The sequence below is a fragment of the Microtus ochrogaster genome, chromosome 2 (genome assembly GCF_000317375.1).
Source record: "Microtus ochrogaster isolate Prairie Vole_2 chromosome 2, MicOch1.0, whole genome shotgun sequence".
NCBI lineage: Eukaryota > Metazoa > Chordata > Mammalia > Rodentia > Cricetidae > Microtus > Microtus ochrogaster.
The window spans coordinates 32,798,697-32,803,487 of NC_022010.1; the positions used below are offsets into that span (position 1 = coordinate 32,798,697).

Here is a 4,791-nt window from a genome sequence, read left to right on the forward strand (position 1 = left end):
ACATTCATGTGTGTTATAGTGAATTAGTATTTAATACATATGTATATTGTGATACTTAATTAGTATCTAAAGTAGATAAATAGCTCAAAACATGCAAATGTATATAGCACATATTTTTTTTCAATTAAATAAATAAAAATTTGAGGAGCAGCAGTCAGTTCTTTTAACCTCTGAGCCATCTCTCCAACCCCCCCCCAATATTTTTTTTTTAATTAAAAAAATAATCTAGTTTTGGAGCTGGTAAGATAAGAGGCAAAAGCACTTAACTCCTGCAAGCTGTCCTGTCTTCCACGTGAGTCAAGGCATGCTTTCTAAGGCATGCACCCTCCTTCCCCAACAATAAAACTTAGAAATGCAAAGAAACATAGAATTCTGAGCTCAAGTACAATTCATTGGTAGAGTGCTTATCTACTATGTAGAAAAGCCAGTGAATTAATGCAAAGTAAATTAAAAATCTAGATTAGGGTCAGGAAGATGGCGCAACAGGTGAGTGCTGGCCTTTACAGCCTGAGGCTCTGAATCAGATCCACGGAACCTGGGTAGACATGTTAGCTGTAGTAATACCAGCATTCCTACAGGGAGACTAGAGGCAGAACTGCCTGGGAGCTCAGGAGCCAGCTAGCCTGGAGAAGGCCGCACAATAGGAGAAACAAGAGATCCTGCTTCAGCGGGGTGGAAGCTGAGAACTGATTACCACAAGTTGTCCTTGGACCGCCATGCACAGGCTGTGGCACACAGGCACCTTTACTCTCCAGAATACACAATAAATAAAATTAAAACAACAACAAAATCTAGATTGCTATAAGCACTGACTTTGGGGACACGAACATGCAATGAATTGGGGGTAGGGAGGGGTGGGAATGATGTGCATGTACTTATATTTTAGTTTCTCAAAAATGATTAAAACAACAAAATAACACGAAGGCCTTGTTTAGTTTGTAAATAACCTGAAAATCCTTGGTAATGACAGAGGCTAGTTAATGATTACACCGAGTTATCACCTAGCTGATGACAACTTAGTGCTACTTCAAACCTTTTTTCTTATGCTAAAAAACAAAACAACCCCCAAAATTTCCAGCATATTATAACAAATGGGGACAGAATTGAGATTTCAGTAGAACTACTGTTTATAGCCAGCTCACAGAGAGGTTGTTTATTTCTGTACCTAAGACTCTAAAACTGTACCCTTTATAAAAATTTTAGCTCACTTATAAAATAAAATTACAGAATTAAACTCAGCACTATATCAGTCCAAGGACTTATACTTATATAACTGGGTGACTTCCTTCCCACAAAGTTAGCATCTATATACGGCAAATCCCCTGTAGTGATATTGTGTGTTTTAACAAATAAAGCTTGCCTGAAGATCAGAGTGCAGAGCTAAGCCACTAGAGGCCAGGCACTGATGGCACACACCTTTAATCCCAGGATTCAGAAGACAGAGGCAGGTGACCTGTTAGTTCAAGGCTACCTGGAGCTACACAAAATTGATATAGTTTAAAAGAGAGAGCTCACACAGAGGTGATCCTAGCCCTTGGGATCTCAGGCCTTTAATCCCATCCCCAGGGAGGAGACAGGAGTGATGTGGCTGGGAAGAGATAGGAGCTCATTGCAGTCTGAGGGTTCATAGGGACAGGATTGCTCCTTCAACTGGAGGATTCAGTAGAGGTGAAAGGTCTCTCTAGTGGCTCTGCTTCTCTGATCCTTCAGCTTCCACTCCCTAATACCTCACTCCAGGTTTTTATTAAGAACAATAAGAATTTGTGCTACATCTGATGCCCAAGCATATCCACCTTACATTTAAAAAAAAATGGACTAGAACTGATGAAAAAGGAAACTTATTAGTTATTCCAACAACAAAAGAATGATTAATTCTTACTATTTTTCCACCCAAGGAACTGGTTTGACTTTCTTGGTTTCTCCACTGCTTCCTGCAGTGGCAGATACTGCCCGGTCCTTGGTGAACTGTGGTTTAGTACCGGCAGATGTGCCTTTTAGAAATGCCTGCATGGTTTCTTTTCCTGGGTATAAGGCAAAAGAAAAAGAAAGAAAGCATTAGGGGCAAGTTCCCTGTGAAAGGACGCTTAACCTTGTGCAAAGACATTCAGCAATTACTTAATAAGTACTGATTTAGAATGCTCTGAATGCACTCAGGGTCACAGAGTCATAAGAGGGAACAAAGTCCTTACAATTGAACAATATCATATCTCCTTTGGGCCTTGAGAGCAGCTTTTCTAGCAAAGCCAATGCTGGCCTTCAAAGACTTGGGGGCGGGGAGGGGAGGGTGGAATCTTGCTCTAAGGGCAGGAGTTACTGTGATAGATTCAAAATGAGAAAAGTGTTAAGATTTATACCAAACCTAACTACTAATACATAAGCACATTTACAGGCTATTTTCAGGGGCTCCGAAACCACCACCCCTCCGCTATTCCCGGCTTCTCTGGTAACTCCCAGCATCGATGGCAATGTGTTTTGTTTTTGTTTTCTTTTCCCCACTGCTACAGTCGGTGCTTAAACGTGACTAGCTTCATGACATTTGGAGCTTTACCAAAGGAAATGTGAAGACGGGGCTAACGACGACTCAAAAATAAACGACAGCAAGCCGGGCGGCAGTGGAGCACCGGGCGGCGGTGGAGCACGCCTTTAATCCCAGCACTCGGGAGGCAGAGGCAGGTGGATCTCTGGGAGTTCGAGGCTAGCCTGGTCTACAAGAGCTAGTTCCAGGACAGGCTCCAAAGCTACAGATAGACCCTGTCTCAGAAACCAAAAAAAAAAAAAAAAAAAGTCAACAACTGCAAAAACGGAGCTGAGCTTGGCCCACAGGTTAATTAATGCTCGACAAAACACAGTACGCGGTCACTGTCTGGTCTAAACCAGTTTCTTGCCACCTCGCGGGGATGCTGCCTCCCGCCGCGGGCTGCAGACGACAATGCCGCTCGAGCTGCGGTAGGCAGTGACCACCGCAGAGGTGGAGGACTCAGCCCTGTCCCCGCCAGCCCGGACCCAGGCCGAGAATACGCAGAACCAACACTTACAGTCGCCACCGTCCCTCTTGAGCCGCGGTTCCCGCCACAGGACGGCGGCGAAAGGCACGGCGGGAGTGCGCGTTACGCTAACGTCACTTCCGGCGCGCGGGTCTGGGTGGCGCGCGAATGTTTGACGAGGTGTGGAGAGGTGCAGGTATCGGCTCCGGCTGCCGGGTTCCGCCGAGGTAATTCTGTGAGGACCCCACGGACAGACTCGGGGACGCTCCGGTCACTGTGGAGTGCAGCGGGGATGAAGCGGACCCGGCATGCTCCTCCGGGAAGGCCCCGGCCTAGCTGAGGTCCGCCCGCCCTAGGAGCCTCTTTAAGCAAGTTTGCTGCCACCGTCACCCCAAAGGTCGGCCGGGACGCTCTCTTTCGGCCTTTCCCCGGAAGGGGGCACCCGGCGGAGTCCTGCCCTCATCCCCGATCCTGAGTGGCCACAGGGCAAACTGCGTTTACAAATGCGGCGTCTGAAGCTAGAGCGATGGTTCTGCAGTTAATAGCATTGGCTGCCCTCGCGGGGAGGACCACGGCTCACAACTGCTAACAGCAGTTTAGGGGCTCTAACGCCCCCTTCGGGTCCCGGCAGTTTCTATATGTATGTGGTGTACATACATGCACTCGGGCAGACTCACACACACACACACCCACCCACACGCGGTCACTGCTAGAGAGATGGCTCAGAGAGTATATACAAGCAAAATACCAGTGCACATGAAATAAATGAACCTTTGCCACTCGGTGGAAGGAATGTCATTGTTTCCACCAGAAATGTGTCTAGGTTTGGCGAAGCGTGCTCATTTTTCTGGAGCCAGAGTTCTCAAAGGCTCCTGGGGTTACACCAGAAGCACTCGAGGGGTTTGTAAGAAGTACTTTTCCAGTCCTTACACAGACCCACAGGGCCAGAATCTCTGTGGTGTCTGGGAATATGTATTTGTCGTGTAAGGTTCTTGGTTAGTATCTCCTCTAAAACTTAGGTGGAAAACCCCAATGTAATCAACCCCCTAGTGTCGTCCTCTGTAATCCCAGGATTCCTAGCGAAATAAAAGACTTTGTTTTCCCCCTTGAGATGACTCACCAGATAGCGGCACCGTAAGCTTAAATTTCCCAGGTTCCAGAACTAAGTGTCCATTCCTTATAAATTACTCAGCACAGGACGGGCTAGGTTGCTTTTCACTACACTGTGGATATCCTAACTAATTTCTTGCAGAAAATAGCCCAGTTTACTGTGCATGAGGATGAGAATGCAAACTATACAGTAATATCCAAACTCCAAAAACTCTTCGTTTATTGCTCTAAAGTCGGTGGAACCTGGGAGAATGAGGCCTCAAAATGAGGCGGACTAGAGTCTCAAGTAACAACCAGCTTTATCCAGAGCCTCAGACAGTGTGTACTCTGAGAACAGTCCTGTGAGTGAAGTGTAGCCTCACAAGGACAAGTCACGTGTGGCATATAAACAAATAACAGCAGCCCGCTGTAATCTGAAGCAAACTCCCTCCTCCCTCTACGCCCGGGAGGGGCACCGAAGCACATTCCAAGAGCAATTCTGTGTTTTGAAGAAACTGAGGTTACAAAATTTGTCTTGGGAGTTTTCTCACAAACATTCATTCATTCTAGGACCGTTTTTTTTAATGGTTTATTTAACTTTATTTTATGTGCATTGGTGTGAAGGTGTCAGATCCCCTGCAACTGGATCTTCAGACAGTTGTGAGCTGCCATGTGGGTGCTGGGAATTGAACCCGGGTCCTCTGGAAGGGCAGTCAGT

General features: G+C 46.4%; 1 protein-coding gene across 1 annotated transcript in view; it reads right to left on the minus strand.

Annotated features, from left to right (window-relative positions):
• Rfc4 (replication factor C subunit 4) overlaps positions 1-3,164 on the minus strand; it is a 17,388-nt gene extending 14,224 nt beyond the window's left edge. Inside the window, exons 1-2 of the mRNA XM_005344752.1 lie at positions 3,036-3,164; positions 1,880-2,021 (exon numbers count right to left, since the gene is read on the minus strand). Of these exons, the coding sequence (XP_005344809.1) occupies positions 1,880-2,010 (131 nt within the window). The 5' untranslated portion in view covers positions 2,011-2,021; positions 3,036-3,164. The remainder of the gene's footprint in view (positions 1-1,879; positions 2,022-3,035) is intronic.
• Between the last annotated feature and the right edge of the window lie 1,627 nt (positions 3,165-4,791).